Source organism: Lentinula edodes (assembly GCF_021015755.1).
Source record: "Lentinula edodes strain Le(Bin) 0899 ss11 chromosome Unknown C8R40scaffold_4, whole genome shotgun sequence".
NCBI lineage: Eukaryota > Fungi > Basidiomycota > Agaricomycetes > Agaricales > Omphalotaceae > Lentinula > Lentinula edodes.
Genome location: NW_025764310.1, coordinates 821,168 through 841,787, shown reverse-complemented (window position 1 = coordinate 841,787; position 20,620 = coordinate 821,168). Strand labels below are relative to the sequence as shown.

General features: G+C 44.5%; 3 protein-coding genes across 3 annotated transcripts; all 3 read left to right on the top strand.

Annotated features, from left to right (window-relative positions):
* Positions 1–2,937: 2,937 nt before the first annotated feature.
* On the top strand, positions 2,938–3,810 carry C8R40DRAFT_1166660 (uncharacterized protein; the record flags this gene model as incomplete). The annotated part of the gene is made up of 2 exons (XM_046230888.1): positions 2,938–3,093; positions 3,157–3,810. 2 exons carry the CDS (start codon positions 2,938–2,940, stop codon positions 3,808–3,810), a joined length of 810 nt encoding a protein of 269 aa, XP_046090514.1.
* A 13,332-nt stretch (positions 3,811–17,142) lies between these two features.
* C8R40DRAFT_1036619 (kinase-like domain-containing protein) lies at positions 17,143–18,161 on the top strand (the record flags this gene model as incomplete). The annotated part of the gene is made up of 2 exons (XM_046223595.1): positions 17,143–17,256; positions 17,319–18,161. The coding sequence occupies 2 exons, from the start codon at positions 17,143–17,145 to the stop codon at positions 18,159–18,161; spliced, it is 957 nt and encodes a 318-aa protein (XP_046090513.1).
* Positions 18,162–19,403: 1,242 nt separating this feature from the next.
* On the top strand, positions 19,404–20,584 carry C8R40DRAFT_1166655 (uncharacterized protein; the record flags this gene model as incomplete). Its single annotated transcript, XM_046230887.1, has 2 exons — positions 19,404–20,459; positions 20,495–20,584. 2 exons carry the CDS (start codon positions 19,404–19,406, stop codon positions 20,582–20,584), a joined length of 1,146 nt encoding a protein of 381 aa, XP_046090512.1.
* Positions 20,585–20,620: the final 36 nt, after the last annotated feature.

Below are 20,620 nucleotides of genomic sequence, written 5' to 3'. Positions count from 1 at the left end.
CAGAAATGTTCGAGAAATACAAACCTTTTTGGGAATGATGGTATATTTCTCCGCCTATGTACCATATTATGCATGGATTGCGACTCCGCTATTTGCACTATTGAAGAAAGGTCAGAAATGGCGATGGGATGCAGCAGAACAGCTCGCATTTGAACTATGTAAGCAAGTTCTAACACAAGCGCCAGTACGTGCTCACCCAATACCTAACCTTCCGTACCGAGTCTACACAGACGCATGCGACTACGGGCTTGCGGGAATACTACAACAGGTTCAACCCATTAAGATTGGAGATCTGAGAGGCACAAAAATATTTGAGAAATTACAACAGGCTTACCAGAACGGAGATCCTATACCTAAATTAGTAACGGACTTAGTAAAGGAAAATTCAGACGTACCAGAACCTGGGGAATGGGCTAAAAATTTTGAGGAAACCACAGTACACGTTGAGCGAGTAATAGCATACTGGTCGCGTGTTTTACAGTCAGCTGAACGGAATTACTCCCCAACAGAACGGGAAGCTTTGGCCCTGAAGGAGGCTCTCATAAAGTTCCAACCAATTATTGAAGGAGAACAAATTTTAGCAATAACTGACCATGCTGCATTGACATGGAGCCGTACATTCCAAAATGTCAATCGAAGATTACTTACCTGGGGATTAGTTTTCGCCGCATACCCTAACATGCGCATCATTCATCGTGCAGGACGCGCTCATTCAAATGTTGACCCAGTTTCCCGCCTACGGCGTCGTGTACCACGTCAAGAAGGACCTGAAAATGACACGGTTGGATACCTAAGGATAAATGAACCTGAACATGAGGAAGGCATTACGGACATGTACAGGAATTTAGGGGAACGATTTGAACAAAGGTTACTAACCGCTGCAGCTGCGTTTGTCCGATCGGAAGGAGAATTGGAAATAGACAAAACAGATGAGGTACAGTTTGAGGTATTTGCGAGAAACGAGCACGAAAATTCAATGCAGGCAGTGTACATTCAATCTGCAAAATCATATTCATTAATCTCTGGATGGGAGGCCGGGGAACGAGAAAAATGGATTGCAGCGTATTCAAAGGACCCCCATTTTGTGGAGGTTATACGTGGACGACAAAGCGAAAAGGACATGAACCATCCCGTATTCCCACAATACTATATTGGTGAGGAGGGATTAGTATATTTTGAGGACAATCTAGGAAATATGCGATTATGCGTACCAAAGGATTTACAGGCAGAAATCATGAATGAGATTCATAATACAATAACTGAGGCAGCACACGCAGGATTCTACAAGACATATAATCGGATAAGTGCCACTTATTACTGGCCTAGAATGTCACGCAGCATCAGAAGTTTTGTACAGAGCTGCGACATATGTCAAAAGGCAAAACCAAAACGACATGCACCATCGGGAGACTTACAATCAATCCCTATTCCGAATCTACCATTCGAAGTTGTCTCCATGGACTTCATATCTAATCTACCAGAATCACAGGGTTTTAACAGTATTTTAGTCATAGTTGACAAACTCACCAAATACGCAACCTTTGTACCAACCACAACTACCATTGATGAGGTAGATACAGCGAAACTGTTTTTCCATCACATAGTTAGCCAATATGGAATACCCCGACAAGTTATAACGGACCGAGATTCACGATGGCGCGAAACATTTTGGGGCGAAATTTGCCGATTAATGGAGATTAAACGTGCCTTGACCACGTCGTACCATCCCCAAGCAGATGGTCAGACAGAAGTAATGAACCAGACCCTTGAAATCGTGTTGAGAGCATACATTGGACCAAGTCGAGATGATTGGGCAGAAAAATTAGATAGCATTGCCCTAGCATACAATACATCAATACACTCAGCAACTAATCAATGTCCAGCATACTTACTATATGGATATCATCCAATAACAGCCTCGCGTCTTCGACATGCAGCTGCAGGGATAAAACGGAACATGCAGGACAAAGATACTGGAGAGGAAGCGCAGGATCCAAACAATCATCTTCATACATCAACGGAATTGAATCGCGATGACCGAGCGAGTGAGATGATTGAGGCTTTTGAAGCTGAACGAGGACAAGCAAGGGAAGCGCTTCACTTAGGCCAAATTTATCAGCAAAAATATTACAATCAAAAACGAATCCCATTAGAGTTCAAGGAGGGCGACAAAGCTTTGATAAATCCACATACTCTTCGATTGCTTCGTGGAGATAGGAATGACGGGCAGAATGGTGTGCATAATCTAGGGAAGAAATTCCTGATGCGATATGAAGGACCGTTTGAAATCATGGAGAAGATCAGCCCTGTCGCGTATAGGCTCCGGCTGCCTACTTCATACAAGATACACCCCGTTATTAATATTGAGCATCTAGAAAAATATACAGTGTCACCCGAGAGTTTTGGACCACGACCATCTAAACGATTCAATAGAGAGGATTTTGAGGATTTACCAGAAGTAGAGGTGGAAAAGATAGTTGATGAAAGCTTTCGTTATGGAAGAACAAGGAATGGAAGGCGTCGTCGTTATCCAATCTACAGGACACGGTTCATTGGTTATCCACCGGAGGAGGACGATTGGAAGACGGAGGAACAGCTGAAAAATGCACCTGAGGTACTACGTGACTGGAAAATTAGCCGATTAAGAACGGCAATCATTTCTCGTTGAGCTACGCGATACACCGATGATTTCAAGCTTACACGATTCAACGGGATTCCATCGATTATTGAAAAAACAAGAAAACTCGTGCTCCAAGGTTTGCAAAGGTTCACTCGGGTCGGTATGCCCATTTCCAGACATAATGCCTAATAAGAGTAACTGAATTTCGTACTTAAGAGGACAAACCAAAACCTACTAATTATCGACTTAGCCTCTCCGACTAAGCCTTCAACGACTCATCACGACGCTCACGCTACTCATCGTCTGACTCGATAACCATGTCTGTCACTCTCGCACCCAACACCTCACTTACACCCAACACGTCTTTAACTACCTCTAATTCTATCGATAATCAATTGGAGAAACTCTGTCAACTCAATTTTGAGTTCCTAACAACCCCAGCACGCAAGCTCAGGGAGAAGGATATCATTCCTGTACGCAAAAATATTTTTTATCTTTCATGTCTACAAACTACTATTAATACATGAGTCGAACAGGTCGGAGATCACCCAGAGAGCGGAAGACCACAGTTCGCTCTTGACGGGCGAATGTCTGAAGCGGCATGGAGTGCTTTGCTTAATAGCCTTGAGGTGATCCAAAGGGCTGATCAAGGGAGGAAGAATGACACTCCAGTGTCTGAAGATTCGGCTCAGAAAGTAGCGTTGCCTCAACCGCCGTTGAAGCTAATTCTCAAATACGCGAAAAGTGCTAATCCGCTTTCTTATCCGGGGTCTCGACGCCAGATCATCTACACCTACTATGGTGCCAGACTGCTCCTAGTTAGGATTGTCCAGTGGATGTCCTTATGTCAAATGCGAGCCGTCCAGCTCGAGGAGGAAGGTATTAATTCTGGTTGGAATTGGAAAGCAGCCTTGACAGAGGACACGATCGCGATCCCAAACGATCTTAACGTATCCGACGAGATGTTCACATCACCCAACATTGAAGCCTACGATCCTCGTCTCCCGGCTTTCAATCCGAAACTTATCTCGAGACAGCAGGAAGTGGAATCTACGGAAATGGTTCTTCACCCTTACGCCTCACACTATGCATGCCACTTTCCGAACTTCGACCCTTTCAGTGGCAAGGAGTTGAAAGAGATTAGTGATTGTTTGGGGAAGGAATTTTGCACGGTGAACGAAGAAATTTAGCATGCCGAGCACTAAGGATAATACCAGTCTGGGGGGGATACTTGTTATAGAACAGCCTGAGGTACTGTAAGACTGTTATTTACTCTAGTAGCTACTTCTCACTTCTCATACGGGCTATTACTTTACGATTTGTTAGGATTAAAATCTCAGCATTGCATCGAGGTTGGTTTAGCCAATTTAGGAAATTAGACAAGATTGTACTCGTATTCAGACGAAACATCGAGAACATTCTAAGGAGTTCCTCAGTACTATATAGTAATATCAGTAACTCAGAATGAGGACATTCTTTACTACCATTATCGTCTGAACTAAGTTCACGCTAAGTGCTATTGACTCGCTCTAGCATCATTCTTCTCATACTCCTTTGCATTGATTCGCTCTGTTCAAGGTAAGCATTTCGTCACATAATCAATCATATTGACCAGATCTATCATTACTGAAGTTATCTCTTTGGCATTACTAACAACTATTGCGCGGACACTATCATTGTTTATCCCAAAACACTGCGAACGTCACGCGTGAATTGTAGCGAACTCTAACAAGGAGCTGTGAGCCGGAATTCATCCTTACAATTAATTCCTTCATGAAAATCAGACCATGCAGCAAAAATGCAGGACTTTCCAGTTCCACCTGGACCAGTAACTAGCACACAGAGGGGAGCGCTGGTAAAATACCAGTCGAAGTAATCCAAAGGGAGACAACTCAGCCAAATGAGGCCACAACCACCATCACCATTGCAGCGACAGAGGAGAAGCAAAGAGAGGAGGAAGCGTCAAGTGCTGTAGGAGTGATTATTAATCAAAGACACCAGTCAGATACCCTGGAGTTTAAAACCCCCAGAAGGATAGTGTCATAAAGTACGCAGCCCCTATCATTACGCAGCCCCTATCATTTTCCCTTTCTCACCGTCTCGACGCCTTTACTTGTACAATACATCATCCCATCGCTGTCAATCTCCATCGATTACTGATCTATCTATTACTGATCCACCTGACCCACCTTCTCTTTCTATCGGCTTCCGCCTCCTTCCTTGCCCCTGAACTGTACAGTATTACATCGTTGTTTCTCGCAGACTAGATTATGTATATATAGCCAACCCTCCACAGCCTGGTCCCTTATCTTGACCTCTCTGTCATTATCTGGGACCAGGTATGTGCTTACTTATTATTACCTATGACTACGATACTCAATATATCTCTGTCATTATCTGGGACCAGTTCGCCTCCGCTCCGCTTAGTCGCTCCGCCTCACTCACCTGCTTAGTCGCTCTGCCTCACTGTCTGGTTTAGTCACCCCGCTTCCTGCTCCGCTAGTCACTCCGCCTCTGCCGCTTCGTGACATTAGGTCAAGATCCATTACTGCACTGACAGCCTACCGATAAGGTTGTCCTTGCAGGATCCATAGACACCACGTCTTCCCCAGTCCCGCCCGATTCTGAAACACCTGCTGCCAGTATAGACTGCTCCACACTCCCGCACGCACTTGACCCCAGAGACCAAGCTCACGCCCACAACAACAACGATACTTGGCGTGATTGCCAGTCTCAACCTTGCCCCAACGCCCTTTCGAACTCGATCCGAGAGCCACTCACTGTGAGCAATATAACCTTCCTGCCAATTCCCCAACCCCGATTGCCTACTCCCATCATGTCGACTCCTGTCCCGCCTGCCCCAAATACCTCTGCTGAGGATCTCATGGCTCAGCTCATCAGACAAGTAGCCAGCCTTGCTACAGCCATGGAGGAACGCTCATCCTCCAAGTCAAGCATGAACAAACCCGAGGTCTTCAAGGGTAAAGATGGTGCTGAAGCTCGTCGCTTCATGGCTCAGTTCCAAAATTGGGCGTCAGAACAACCGGATCTCGCCAAGAGCCAAGTTAAACTTATCAAGTCCGCCCTGGGCTTCTTCACAGAAAGTGCTGGAGATTGGGCAACTCCCCATCTGTTACACTTCAGTGCAGAGAATCCCCCTTTCGGAGGAAACTGGGATACGTTCTTGAAGGAATTTAGCCAGCGGTTTGAACCAATGGACCCAGGTATGGAAGCCCGTAGCGAGATCAAGAACCTCAGACAAAGTAAAGGGCAGACAGTTGCAGAATTTGCCCAGAAGTTCAAGGATATCGGAGATCGGACTGAAATGTCTGATATTGATTTACGGGAACGCTTCTTCACCGCCTTACTTCCGGAGATCCGACAACACCTTATCATCGTAAACATCGCCCAAGGAATCGCTCCGACTTTGAAAGAGGCAATCAAACGAGCCATATCGGTGGATGTCTACCTGCATGATCCCACCATGACCGGCCGAAACACCGGACACGCTCCCGCACACACTGCTCACATTACCCCTGCCGACCCTCACGCCATGGACATTGATGCTACTCATACCAGCACTGGGAATAGCAGGGAGGCCTTCCTTGCCCGTATGCGCGGACGATGTTTTGGTTGTGGAGCTCAAGGCCATGTTAAGCAGAATTGCCCACACAAGGAGACTACCTGCCGATACTGTGGACGCCGGGGACACCTAGAATCCGTCTGTCAGGACAAGTTCATGGGACTTAGTCGCGACCGTGGCCGACGCCAACAGCCTCGCCGTCAGCAGATCTCAGCCACGGCGGCACCATTTACCTTATTCCCAAACGAATCAGTTCAGATTGCCGCCTCAATCCCAACACCTGTCGCTGGACCTGCTATACCGAGCCCCGCTAATCAGGACTTCTCCACCCAAATTGGACAAATAAGGGAATTGTTGGACCGTGCTAATGCCATGTCTCCTCCGTCCTCTGGTTTTCAGCAGGGTTTTTAAAGAGGGTACCCGCTCCGGCTGCACCGAGAGTACCCCATAATCAGTTTACTATGTTCGCTACCTCTTCGTATGACTCGCTCCCATCATGTACAATATCATCTATTTGGGAATTAAATTCCAGCTCCCCACATTTCCGAATTCATGCGAAACTGAGAGGAAGGAACCATAGTATAACAACCGCAGCCATGGTAGACTGTGGAGCTACCGCCCTGTTTTTAAACCAAGACTTTGCCACCAGAAATCACGTAACCTGCGCACCCCTCCATAAACCAATCGATGTATTCAATATCGATGGTACACCTAACCGAGCCGGGCGAATCACCCACTTTGCACGCTTAGCACTCACAGTGGATAACCAAGAGCGATGGATGGATTTCCTGATCACAAACTTAGGAGGAGAGGATATTATTCTCGGACTCCCCTGGTTACGGAAGGTAAATCCAGAGATTGACTGGGAGAAGGGACGACTTTCAGTAAAGCCACCCCGGGTACATATAGAGGAAGTAGAAGATGAGCAGACTTCACACCCTCACCTAGTGGCGTCTACTACCGATAGTCCAATCCAGGAACTCCTGAACGAAGGATCCCAACGTGAACCCAATCACACTGAGGCAGACCTAGAGGAGAATGAAATCATAACAGCAACGGAGGAATCCCCAATACACCGAATACGAGCCAATCACAAAACGCGTCGGGCATGGGTGAAAGCGGGGATATTGGAAGAACAAACAGAGGAAGTATGGTGCTCAGCAGGGTTCACATATTCTCAACAACTAGCAGAGGAGGCTAACCGCGATAAACCCATTAAAACCTTTGAGGAGATGGTCCCTGAGCAGTACCGAGACTTCAAGAAGGTTTTCTCCGAATCTGCCTCTGAGCGATTACCTGCCCATCAGCCCTGGGATCACGCTATCGATCTTGTACCCGGAGCACCAGCAACCATGCGGACAAAGATCTACCCAATGTCCTTGAACGAGCAGGAGGAACTCGACCGCTTTCTAGAAGAAAACCTACGGAAAGGCTACATCGTTCCCTCGAAGTCACCCATCTCATCTCCAGTCTTCTTCGTGAAGAAAAAGGATGGGAAACTCCGTTTCGTACAGGACTACCGGAAACTGAATGAGTATACTGTGAAGAACCGATATCCTCTCCCATTAGTTGCTGATATCATTAGCCGGCTTCAGGGAGCGCGATATTTCACCAAGTTTGACGTTCGCTGGGGCTACAATAATGTGCGGATTAAGAAGGGGCATGAATGGAAAGGCGCATTTGCAACAACTCGGGGCTTGTTCGAGCCTAAGGTTATGTTCTTCGGTCTCACGAATTCCCCTGCCACATTCCAAGCACTTATGAATGCGATATTTGCTGATCTCATTGCAGCTGGCAAGGTGGCAGTCTACCTAGACAACATCCTCATATTCAGTAACGACCTCAAGGAACACCGACAAGTGGTACGGGAAGTATTAACGCGACTAGAAAAGCACGACCTCTATTTGCGCCCAGAGAAGTGTGAATTTGAACAGCAACAGATCGAATACCTGGGACTTATCATTTCAGAAGGGGAGGTGAGAATGGATCCGGTCAAAGTAGCGGCCGTTCGTGACTGGCCAGTCCCTACCAACCTCCGGGAACTGCGAGGATTTTTGGGGTTTGCAAACTTCTACCGGCGCTTTATCCGAAATTTTGCAAGAATAGCTCGACCTTTGAACGACCTAACCAAGAAGGATACCACCTTTAACTGGACTGGTACACAACAGGAGGCATTTGACACCCTTCGAGAGGCCTTCATCTCCGCACCAATCCTTGCTCTATGGGCGCCAGATCGGCCCACTCGAATTGAGGTAGACGCATCAGGCTTTGCTACGGGAGGCGCCCTCATGCAGAAGCAAGACGATGGTCAGTGGCACCCAGTAGCCTTCAGATCGGCATCCATGCAGCCAGCAGAACGGAACTATGAAATATATGATCGGGAGATGCTTGCCATTATTGAAGCATTGAAGGACTGGAGGAATTTCCTGGAAGGACTTCCACAACCATTCGACATTATCACCGACCACTCCAACCTCGAATTCTGGCGCACAGCACAAGACCTTACCCGTCGACAAGCCCGATGGGCCCTCTATCTATCACGGTTTGATTTTCATATGATCCACCGTCCTGGCCGAGTAAACACCCAAGCTGATGCCCTTTCTCGTATGGCAGTACATCATGTATCAGATAGCGATGACAATCAGCAACAGACCGTCCTTAAACCTGGCCACTTCACCAAAATCGCCGCGTCAATCCTACGGAACCCCCTAGAGGATCGTATTCGGAAAGCCTCAGAACGGGAAGCACAAGTACTGGAAGGTCTGGAAACAGTCAAGAAGCACGGGTTACAACGCTTGGCCAATGGGATAGCTGAATGGGAGGAGGACAACGGGTTGGTCTATTACCGGGGCCGGGTATATGTACCAGCAGACAACAATCTACGCACCGAGGTACTCCGTCAATGCCATGATCATCCAACTGCTGGACATCCCGGATTACATGGGACACTTGACCTGGTCAGCACCCACTTCTGGTGGCCGACACTGCGTTCTTTTGTGGAGAAATACGTGGAGGGATGCGAGATTTGCGCCCGCAAGAAGATCCAACGGCACCCACGAGCTGTGACTCAACCACTGGATGTACCATCTGGCCTATGGGAAGAGGTAGGGGTCGACCTGATAACACAATTGCCTAACTCCCAGGGATACGACGCAGTCTTGGTCTGTACAGACCTGTATGGAAAACAAATCCATGCTATTCCTTGCACCAGCTCCATTACAGCCGAAGGTGTCGCCGATATCTATTACCGAGAAATCCTCCGTCTCCATGGTCTTCCCCTCCACTTCAAATCCGACCGCGGACCTCAGTTCGCAGCTAAACTCATGCGATCCCTCCTCGCTAGACTGGGAATTAAATCAGATCTAACCTCCGGATATCGTCCTCAGTCCAATGGCCAAACTGAACGCGCAAATCAGGAAGTGGAAAAATACATCCGCCTCTATGTGGGACGACGACAAGATGACTGGGCAGAACACCTCCCCATGGCGGAGTTTGTGATTAACTCGCGGACTCACTCGGCCCTAGGCATGTCCCCATTCGAGTTAACCTACGGATACCTTCCCCTGTTCAATATCCCGGTTGGTCAACGCAGCGGCATTCCAGCGGTGGATGACCGCATACGGATTCTCCGAGAAGCGCGACAGGATGCTGGAGCTGCCTTACATCTAGGAAAGAAGCAACAAAAGGAGGGATACGAACGTGGAAAGCGAAAAGCGCATCAATTCAAAGTTGGGGACCTAGTTTGGCTAAGTGCGGAGGACATTAACCTGCAGCTATCCAGTGAAAAACTAGGAGACCGACAGCTAGGACCTTACCGTATTCTGGAGAAAGTCGGACCTCTGGATTACCGCCTTGACCTTCCCTTGTCATTAGACCGCCTTCATCCTGTCTTCCATGTCGACAAACTATATCCATGGAAAGGTAACCCCATCAATGGCGAAATACCAACACCACCAGAGCCGGTGTACTTAGAAGATGAAGATGAACCGGAATATGAAGTGGAGGAGATCTTGGACAGTCGGGTACGATGGAAGAAGTTGGAATATCTAGTAAAATGGAAAGGTTACGATGCAGGACACAACTCTTGGGAACCCGCACCCAACCTCAGCCGGGCACCAAAAATTGTTCGGGCCTTTCACAAAAAACATCCGACAGCGGCAAAACCTTGACCATCGAGGGCAATGGTCATAAGGAGGGGGGTAATGTCATAAAGTACGCAGCCCCTATCATTACGCAGCCCCTATCATTTTCCCTTTCTCACCGTCTCGACGCCTTTACTTGTACAATACATCATCCCATCGCTGTCAATCTCCATCGATTACTGATCTATCTATTACTGATCCACCTGACCCACCTTCTCTTTCTATCGGCTTCCGCCTCCTTCCTTGCCCCTGAACTGTACAGTATTACATCGTTGTTTCTCGCAGACTAGATTATGTATATATAGCCAACCCTCCACAGCCTGGTCCCTTATCTTGACCTCTCTGTCATTATCTGGGACCAGGTATGTGCTTACTTATTATTACCTATGACTACGATACTCAATATATCTCTGTCATTATCTGGGACCAGTTCGCCTCCGCTCCGCTTAGTCGCTCCGCCTCACTCACCTGCTTAGTCGCTCTGCCTCACTGTCTGGTTTAGTCACCCCGCTTCCTGCTCCGCTAGTCACTCCGCCTCTGCCGCTTCGTGACAGTATTCCCTTAACTTCATACTGTGTTTTGTTATTCAATGCATTCAGACATGTTGATTCATAGCATTTCACAAGTTCATGGTCAAACAAAGGTTTTGCTCTTGGTGGTGGTAGTTGAGCTGGATCACCACAGGTCACAATGTTTAGTTTTCCAAATGGATGCTCAGTTATGCCTTTTGCAATAGAACAATATTCAGAAAGAAGGCTAACATTCTCTGGACTCATGAAGTATATCTCATCCACTACCAATGTACGTATAGGGGCAAACCGCTTTTCTAACTGACTTCGTATTTTTTGTCCACCTGCAGTATCAGCCTTCATTGTTGATCGAGCAACCCGCAATGCAGCCTCTGAATGTATTGTGCAACCACCAATTTGACTTGCCACAACACCTGTAGGAGCTGTGAGCCGGAATTCATCCTTACAATTAATTCCTTCATGAAAATCAGACCATGCAGCAAAAATGCAGGACTTTCCAGTTCCACCTGGACCAGTAACTAGCATTCGCAAAGGATCTAAAGGCTTATCTATAAGTGACTGCTGCCCTACAGCATCAGCTAGTAATAAGAAAGCCAGAGTTTGCTTATCATTCAGTTTATATTTGTGAATCAGTGCAATTGCCAGCTGCTGGTAAAATTTGAGTTCATCCCATGCAGATGATTTTGGATGAAATTTCATAAAAAGCTCTTGAGCATGTTCAATCTCCCTGTTCAACTCAGTAGCAAAAGGAGAAGGTATATGACTAGTTGGTAAGCGATGATGTAGTTGGGAATTAGGTTTCCTAATAGCATCTTCCAAGCGCCTTTTAATAAGACACTCTTTTTCTCTCATGATATTATTGATTGAATTTTCAGCTGCTTCTTTGTCAAGCAAAGTGGCAACATGTGTACAGTTGTGATATGAGTTTTGCAGTTGCTTTTGTGAAGATGAATCAAACTCTCCCTTGTAAAATCCTCTCTGGGCTGTTGCTTCAATAATGTCAAGTGCTTCTTGTGATATATCATTGCAAGTATCTATTTCCTGTAATATATCATTATCAATTGTAACTGGTACTTGTGCTTGCATGGCATTCTCCCATTCAGGATCATATATATGACTTTCACCATCATCTTCTTCTGATGTTACTTTGTGGGAAAGCTCTGCAAATCTTTTCTGTCTTTGAGCAGAATAATCTAACTTAGCATCTTTGGATTCATACAGTAACTGCATATTGTTAATGATCTTGATATGACTTTTGAATAAGTCTGTATTCTTCCAAGTATTGAAGGCAGTATCCCAAGTCTCCTCAGGTGTCTTTAATGGACTTTGCTCATTGTGAGACCATGGTTTAAATAGTGCAAGCATAGCTATCATATATTTTTCATGATGTTCAATCTTGTCACTCCGGGGAATTGGATAGCCTTTGAGTACTGGAACCCGTGGATCGTCACCTATATTCATTTTTTTGAAGCAATGAGTTATGTACTGTGGGTGTCCTGATTGAAATCGTAGGTAGGTTTTGATTTGTTTCTTTGATTCAGGTAATTCCTCCTTTGAATAGCCACACATCAGATCCCAAGCACAAATGTTAGAAAGGATTTTAGGTCGGAAAAAAATATCATTAAATAGTGAATTGTGTGAATAATTCTTCAATGAAAATTTGCCACTTTGCATAGTCTTTTCAGTGAGAAACACAAATGAATCATCAAATTCCCTTTGTTGGAGATTTTGCTGTGATGTATGCAGGTCTTCATTACCAGAGTCATTGATTGTCATATCAGACTCATTATCATTGTTCCAATTTGCAATATCAAAAATATCAGATGCAATTTCTCGAAGCATTCCTGACCGATAAAATATTGGATACCTACAATTTGTATAACAGCTTGGTGTCCCAATTAATTTACTGGCAATTTGCTGACCACTGAGCTCACGTTTACCAATGAGTTTGTTAACAGTTTTAATAAGAAATTGACGGCTATGCTCATATGTATCTAAGTTCCCATCAATATCCATAGGGGGGTTTTCAGTGAGCAATTTGATAGCTGCACATAGAGCAGAAAAAACAAAGGCTGTATCCATAGTATTTTTGATAGTATAGTTTCCAAAATATTGAAACATGGCCATTGCCACTGATCCCGATCCAATTGGCTTTGCATCAGTATTGCAACGTTCAGCAACTGTTATAATTGGATTATGACCATTTACATTACCATTATTACATTTGAGAACAAGGTATCCATCTTCATCAAAGTGGGTTTTTTCTACAATATCCCGAGGAAGTTGAAAACGACAATCTTTATTATTATCTCGCAAGGATCTCAGCTTAATAGGCAAATGTTTAAAGCAAGTATCAGTATGCTCATGTATCATACCAGCATTTTCAAGTATATTCCGGAGATCTTGGTTAAAGGAATTCCAATATTCAGGAATCTGAGGATTCATTGGCCGGCTCATTACTGGTTGTCGTTTATACATTCCCTTTGCTTGGATATATTTTTGAGTCTGTGTAGGAATATTTTGAGAAAATACATCATCATACCAATCAGTAAGATATTGAGCCCATTTTGGATCAGACTTGCACTTGCACTTGATTTCATTGGGGGATAAGCCATGCTCTAGCCAGATAAGCAGATGAATGTGTAATGAACCACGGCCTTGTGCTTCCACTACACCATAGTATACTGCAACTTCACCAAATACACCCTTTCTGTTCTGACGTTTTGTTCCTAGTAGAATATGCAATAAATTTTTAACTGAGATATCAAAAAATTGGGCAGCAGCAATGGGATTTTGTGCAATGCAAGTTGAACGTTCAAGATTCTCAGTATGGGGCTTCAGGTTATGAAATATCTGGTTTAAATCAATATCACGTCCTGCAATAACTTGAGCTATTGGATTATTTGTATCACTTGGATTCAATGTGAGAAATACATGAGGAAGACCATTGGTATGAACAACTGAAAATAATTCCTCTCTCATGTTCTGAACTTCTGACATTGAGCCTGGAATATTTTCACCAATATAGTTGATATATTTCATGAGTTGCTTAGCAGCCTTCTCACCCTCAGTTTCTGGATGCACAAATGGATTTTTCTTTAACTTCTCTGAAAACTCAGTGATTGTGTTGTTGGATAGCTTGCAAAGTAACATTTCGACATGTGGAAACCAAGTTCGCTTTACAGCCAATTTTGCATTGAAAGAAGTTTGGCGGCGTTGCAAAATATTTCCTATGACAAAAATAAATGATAAATGTGTTTGAAATCGAGAATTTGGTTTGCTCTGCAACAGATATGCAGTATGAGCCCGCATATCTATATGCCGGAATCCAACAGAACTGTTGGAGTGTATATCATTGTTTTCCATCATTCCAACACCATAAGGAAAAAGTGTTGGCCACAAATATGCATAAAGTTTTGGATTCTTATATGTGGATAAAGGAGTAGATCCAGATGGAAATTTGATGAAAGGTTTATTGCCCCTCTTGAGATGTTGTAGTGCACTAAGCTTGCGCATCTGATAAGTAGAATCAATATGGTCAGCATCTACAACTGTTGAAGACAGCATACCAGAGGATGAAACATTTTCATTAAATTGTTCAAAGTTTGCTTGTGCAGTATATGAGGAGCCTTCAGAATTGGAGGATATTCGGATAACACTCTTCAAAGGAATTGGAATGCCATTTTCTGGGTATTGGCTTGCATTGTTATACATTGTATCAAGATTGAGATCATAATACAATGGATTATTCATCTGAAGCCATTCAAGAGCCTCAATAATTCTTGATCTTCGAACAAGAAGAGGTGTTTGCATGAGAGTTTCAATTGTAATCTCTGCATCAGGAGACCCTACCAAAATAACACAAATTTCATCATGAATTTGTGATAATGGAGGAGGGAGGCAGGTTGCCAAAGGACCTGGATCTTGTGGAAAAATACATACATTTCCCCGAGAAGCATACTGTCCTGATGGGCCAAGCTCTAGTTTGAACATATATTTAGTAGCTCGAGCCCGTGCAATGCATTGTTCTTCAAGAAATGTTAGACCATTTAATGCATCTGGAAGATCACCAGTCCAAGTTCCATTTGCATAACTACGCAGTGGCAATTGGACAAAAGTACGCTGTGATTTATCACGTACTGAGGTATTGTCAGTAGATGTTTTGAATCTCACTTCACGTTTACATTGTATACAGAGCTGGTAGCAGCCATTACTAATTGTGTGCTGTTGAAAAGCTTTGATTTTAGCTTGTTTTGTCTTTGAACGAAGCTCCTGCACAGCTGTATTCAGTAAAGAAATATCCAAATCTGTGCAAAGAATGGAACAAATTTTGTCTACAGTCTCAAGAGTTCCACAAAATGAACATTCAACCTTTTTGATAGAGGTATTACAGCCAGCATCATATGATTCTTGCAAAATGGCCAATTTTTCATCCAAAGTTAAAATTTCAGGCCAGATTTCACTGTCAATAACAGGATCTGAATTTGTACTATTGAGAACTGGAGTTGGACTATGAGCAACTTTCTTCCTTTTGTGTGAAGAGGAGATGTGCTCAGATTTACGTTTATTGGAAGATTTCTGATTATAGTTTCGAAGTCCAAGGGCCTTGGCACACTCCAAAAATTCAAACTGAGAAATGCTAGGAACACTAAAAAACTTGACAATCTCTGCCTGGGCATGATAGATCAGACAATAATTAGAACATTGATGTTGAGCATAGTCAGTCAGCAAATCACTTTTATTTTTATGTTGATTGTAAGTATTGCGTGTACTCAAATTTAGGTGTAAAGATGCCATTTTGCGCAGATCATTACAAAGAATTGAGGATGACTGAATCAGGGCATGGAAAACTAACTGTTTTTGAGCAACAGTAAGACATGCAAAATTAGATGCATTGTATGAAGAGGAAGCTGAATGTGACAAAGATATAGATGGCAACACAGAAGCATTTAGAGTATTATCATTATCATTAACAGGTTCATTGATCCCGACAACGGGTGATGCAATCCCATTGAAGGGCATTGCTTGATATGCTGAGGAAGCAGTAAAAGGATTTGACTTAGACATATGAGGTGGGGGGAAAGAATGGGGGGAAAGAAAACAACGCAACAGCTTTATTTATATTGAAATACATGAGTCAATTTGACTGAATGTAACTTACAATCAATTTAGTCAATGTGACTCCATTTCGGATCTAATGTCAAGATCCGAGCATCTGCACTGACTTCATTATACATAATACCACATGACCCATGGGAAATGGACAAGTCCAACTTCCCCTAGCATCCCCCCTACGAATCATACAATACATTTTTGTAAGGAGCCTTACCTAAAGGTTCGGCAATGAATTAGTTTCCGCTCGGTGCTTTTACGGATTGGACAGCCAAAATGCAAAAACTTCCCGTCTATGTAGGTCCACTCTTGAGTCAGCTGAGACTCAGAAAATGGAGTGAGTTGTAGGAGAATATAAAGCTCAGTTGAGCAGGAAAGATCAACTAAGATTAGTACCTGTAGGAGAATATAAAGCTAAAGTCCGTATGAGTACAGGTACGAGTAAAAGCAATATTGATAAGTAAACATACCTCAGTTGAGCAGGAAAGATCAACTGAGGAAATAGGTAAGGGAACGAAAATATTACGAGGCTGTAGTTTACGGAAGACTCGTCCTTATGTAGGTCGCGTCATGCTATTTCGCTTTGCTTACTTGGAAGGAGTTTCTCCATATATGGTACTCAGTCACATTCTGTTGGAATACATTCATTTAAATGTGACCGGCACGGGATATCACGGGACTGTCACCCTCTGTCACGATTACTTTTTCTCGTCTCATTCGGTTACTCCCTGTTACTCCATATGTAAGTAAATTTACTTTTATTCTGCTTTTCTCAGAAAATCAATGTCGGTGCCTGAAAGGCGCCCCTGTTTTTTGATTCCATAATATTCAATTAATATTTAATAACCCACAAGGAAGGAGCCGAGTTTTTGCCATGCACGGTGGTGCAGTGGCCTACAATCGCATGTATATCCCGATCACTAGATCGGGTTTGGTAAGCCGGAACATAGATAGGTGAAAGGATAAGTAGCCAAACGGAAGTATAGATAGGAAGAAATACCATAATAAGTAATATCAGAGCTAGATGTACGGAGTCTTCTCCAACATGAGCCATGTGCATGAGCGCTCAGGGCATAGGCGCTTAACAATAACAACACGCTACTACGGCTCTTCTTTACCTTGGAGTACCTGTCTTCAGCTGCCTTCAGTAAAATCATGAATGAGCGGATTAAATGCCTGGTCTACGCATTCCTATCCATCACAACCGATGTCTTGGACACACTTCTGTCCTGTGTTGTTTCGAACAGCAAGCCCCGTCTCAGTCTACAAGTGAGTGAGGTCTATTTACCGGTACCATGGTTCTTCCCTTTCTTACAGAAAGCATCTTTTAGCAATTTGACGTAGATGATCTGAGTGATGAGGAGATCTTGGAGCTCCGAATGAAGGCGCCGAGACTTAATTCAGACCATGGACTCCTGAAGCTTACACCTAGCACAGTGGCCAAAGCATCACAAGACATGGATGAAGATATGTCGGATGCCTCAGAAGCCAATGCCCTGAACCTAGTGTTTGCAAACACAATGATCCCTGTCCCACGAGTCCGCCGCGTCGTAAAGCGCAAATGGGACTACCTCATCGTCCAGGACTATATCAAGGGTCCAACTCTTGCTAACGCCTGGTCCAGCTATTCGATATGGCAGAAAATCAGTGTTGCATTTACACTTCGCCGCTATGTGCGCCAACTAAGACGATTGAAGGCGTCTCCTTCTACCCCACCAGGTCCTATCGGCGCTGATGGTCCCCGCATATGTGAATCACCGATTTTTGGGCAGGTTCAGTCCCATCGAGGACCTTTCGCTTCGTATGCAGAACTGACAGCTTTCTTCAATCAACGAGCGAAGATGGCATATGACAATATTGATCTTCCCGAGGACCACCCGTCGAGGAAACAGCGGTTTGATGATTCTGAGGCATTGGTTTTTACGCACCAGGATATAAACCCTCGGAATATCATTGTTGGTGAGGATGGGAGACTATGGATCATTGACTGGGCATGGTCAGGGTATTATCCACCTTGGTTTGAGTATGTTGCAATGAAGAGGCAGTTAGAGAATGAGGAGGTCATTGGATCAGACCACAAGTATTGGGATTTATTAATTCCTTTTGTTTGTGGGCCATATTTCGAGCAGGATAAGTGGTTATCCAATATGTCAAGAGGTCTGTACTACCGATAGAGTACTACAAATGGAACACTGCCAGACAGCCAGCCTATGACTTGTGCCAGTTCTGAGTCTTTTTATCCAGTTATACACACATTTTCACGGACCCTTGCTGACAGGTTGAGAAAGGAATCACTCATCTCGGTGCAACATCTAATTCTTCCTACCTTCGACTACCGATCTAGGTACCTCTACCTCCACTGAAGCTCTACTGTTACCCGCCTCCCATTCTTCATCCTCGTTCTCAATTCTTAGTTTGCCACCTAAGTTCCAACATCATCTCTGCCCGTTCACCGTCTGAAGTCGACTCGGATACACTGGCTGGGGCTGCAGCCTCGGGCGCCAGTTCATCGCGAGCTCCTATTGCTTTGGGGCCAGGATTCATATCGAGTTCATTTCCTTCGCATGCTACAGGTGCTTCTGGCTCAGTTAGGTCTGACAGGTAGGTGCTACTTCTAGAGCGGATACCGGTCTTGCATTGTGCAAACGACCCGGACCGTCAGCGGGTCACCATCTCCACCTTTGAATAATCCTTTGTTCGCTTTACAGGACGCTTCAATTTCAACCGCCAACGGGAATTCCCCCAACTTCGTCATCAATCCTCCATAGAAAAACTTACGAAGAAACTCACGAACACCGCCTCTTGCTTATTGCATTCTTTCAATTAGGCACCCAAGCTTCGGATATTTTCCCCATCGGAATTGGCTCTAAGACGTATATTGGACATGCCACCGAGTTTCCTTCAATCTGCCGCCGTCGTTGACCTTCAAAAGCCTTCAAACAATCACAGAACTAGTACTTTTATGTTCCAGTGAGCAGTCCATCCGCGTACTGATAATAAACATAGTTTATGAAATATATCTTCAGCGACTCCAGGGAAATTGACCATTGACGATGATTTTCACAATTAAGAATAAGGCTTTTGTATTTGGGATAACAATATCGCGACTAAATCATGACAATTACAATTGAGGATTTGCATGGATCGACATACTATCCAGTCGTTGTTGGCTGGAAAACAAAAAGCTTAAGTCTTTCCTTCGCAACAATCATTTTTCTGGTGAATGATTGCGGAAATGTCATTTTCCGTATGTGCTATATCATTGTCTTACTGACCTGGAGCCTGGTACTAATTTCGAAAGTTTAAAAGACTTATAACCGCTCCAATCTATGAGTATCAGAACAGAACACATCACAAATTCCCCTCCGCAAGTAAGCTTTCTCGAGTTGGTGCTCATATTCCGAGAAAAAACCATCATGTTACTCTTCGACACCCCATTCGTTCATCGAATTCTGGACAAACATCCTGTCTCCCAGATTGTATCTGTGGTCAGTATGGTCATCATTGTCATGTACCTCTATGCAGGCGATGGCCCTCTGCGTCATAGAGCTCGATATATCCAAGGTGCTGGAGTATTGGTCGTGCTGCCCTTGGGATTCAAGTTTATATTGCTCTATCTCCTCTTTTGTTATGTTTGCACCATTTTCTACGCCATCTCACCTTCCCCACCTTCCAATGTCCGCCACGGGGCTTCCTCAGTGAGGGTGCTTCAAACTGCTGAAGCTCCTCCATACAGGATCAAAAAATCCATACTCCCTCAGCAGGTCAAAATCAGACTCCCAGTCGAGGGCTGGTCAATCGACGTTGAGTTCTCATCGAGCCGTCCACATGTCAGATTTCCCAAATATCATTTCGATTTCGAAAAACAGCTGGACCAAACTCTGGGATTGATCAACAGATCGGGCCAAGTTTTTGTGGAATTTGCCATAAATCCTGTCAATATTAGCTGGAATACAGACACATTTTTGCGATTCCCAGACGATAACCGTCAGTGGGACGCTCGGCTCAAAGTCATCCACAAGGAACATCGTGTGATCTCCATTTACGAGTTCGCGTTAACACATGCCTCGATCCGGCTTCCTCTTCATATCATCCCTCAACAGTTCCGCAAAGGTGGTGCAGACGGAAATGCTTGGCTTATTGACATCCCCAGATTCGCTGACTTGCAGAATTTCATCAAACGCACTTTAGCTCCAGAACGAAGCGTGGAGGATATACCCATAGGTTTTCCAGACGCAGGGGGGAAACAACATTTTGACGACTACATTGCATGCGTTGACTTAACTCAAGTCGACATTCCCATTATTGTGCCTCACTTAAAGAGAGTTAAATTTGGGACTGATTCGTTAAATAAGGGTCCAATCCTTGCACCCTTTCGCAATCGAACTCAGGACTTCCTATGGGATCACTTGACTGGTATTTCATTGGACACAGTTATGATATTTGCCGAAGAATACAGAAGGATTCTGCAGGTCTGTCCGGTACTTAGAACTTTGATCATCCGCAGGCCGGGGGAAGGTTTCGGAGCACCGGATTCTATGATGCGTCCACTAGGATTGGCAAAGGCTTCCCAACTCAGAACCTTGCACTTAATTGACTGCAGAGTGGACATGTCGGGTTTCCTTTCTGCCAC